At 27.7% G+C, this 592-nt stretch overlaps 1 protein-coding gene across 1 annotated transcript; it reads left to right on the top strand.

Moving 5' to 3' along the window:
- On the top strand, window positions 1-592 carry PGSY75_0019100 (MSP7-like protein; the record flags this gene model as incomplete). The annotated part of the gene is made up of 1 exon (XM_018783334.1): window positions 1-592. A coding segment is annotated over one exon (592 nt), but the record flags the coding sequence as incomplete, so codon positions are not given.

The raw sequence follows: 592 nt of genomic DNA, 5'->3' as shown, positions 1-592 counted from the left end.
ATAATAATAATGTAACAGGTCAAGATATGGACGATGATGATGAAGAAGAAGATCAAAACAGTTATGATGAAAATGAAGATAAATATAATGATCTTGATATTGAACAAAATAAATTATTACAAAGTAATATGAAATCTTTTTTAGGACAAAGTGGAGCAAATGATACAGTTCAGGTTACAGAAACAAGTGGACAAACAGATGGACAATCAGGTAAAGCTGTAGCACGTGAAGAAAGTAATGAAAATCAAAATAGTGATAGAACTCAAACTGCTGAAAATGGGGCACAAAATGATCGACCTAACGCATCTTTAACTCCTTCAACAGAAGAACAAAAGTCTTCATTACAAAATACAAGTGACCAATCCTCTAGTAGCACAAATGATCTAAACACTGATAAAAAGAATGTTGAAGAACTGCAAAAAACTGCAGAATTGTCTAATTTAAAAAATATAGATAAACTTTACGATGAACTTCTAGACTATTTAGATAAAAAAAAAGAAGTAAATACCAATAATTATCTTACAAAATATAATGAATTTAAAAATAAATTTGATCAATTTATATTGAATGATCATGAATATGAATTACTTAA

Source organism: Plasmodium gaboni (assembly GCF_001602025.1).
Source record: "Plasmodium gaboni strain SY75 chromosome Unknown, whole genome shotgun sequence".
Classification (NCBI taxonomy): Eukaryota; Apicomplexa; class Aconoidasida; order Haemosporida; family Plasmodiidae; genus Plasmodium; species Plasmodium gaboni.
The sequence above is the reverse complement of the archived record's forward strand: the minus strand, read 5'-3'. Positions and strand labels throughout refer to the sequence as shown.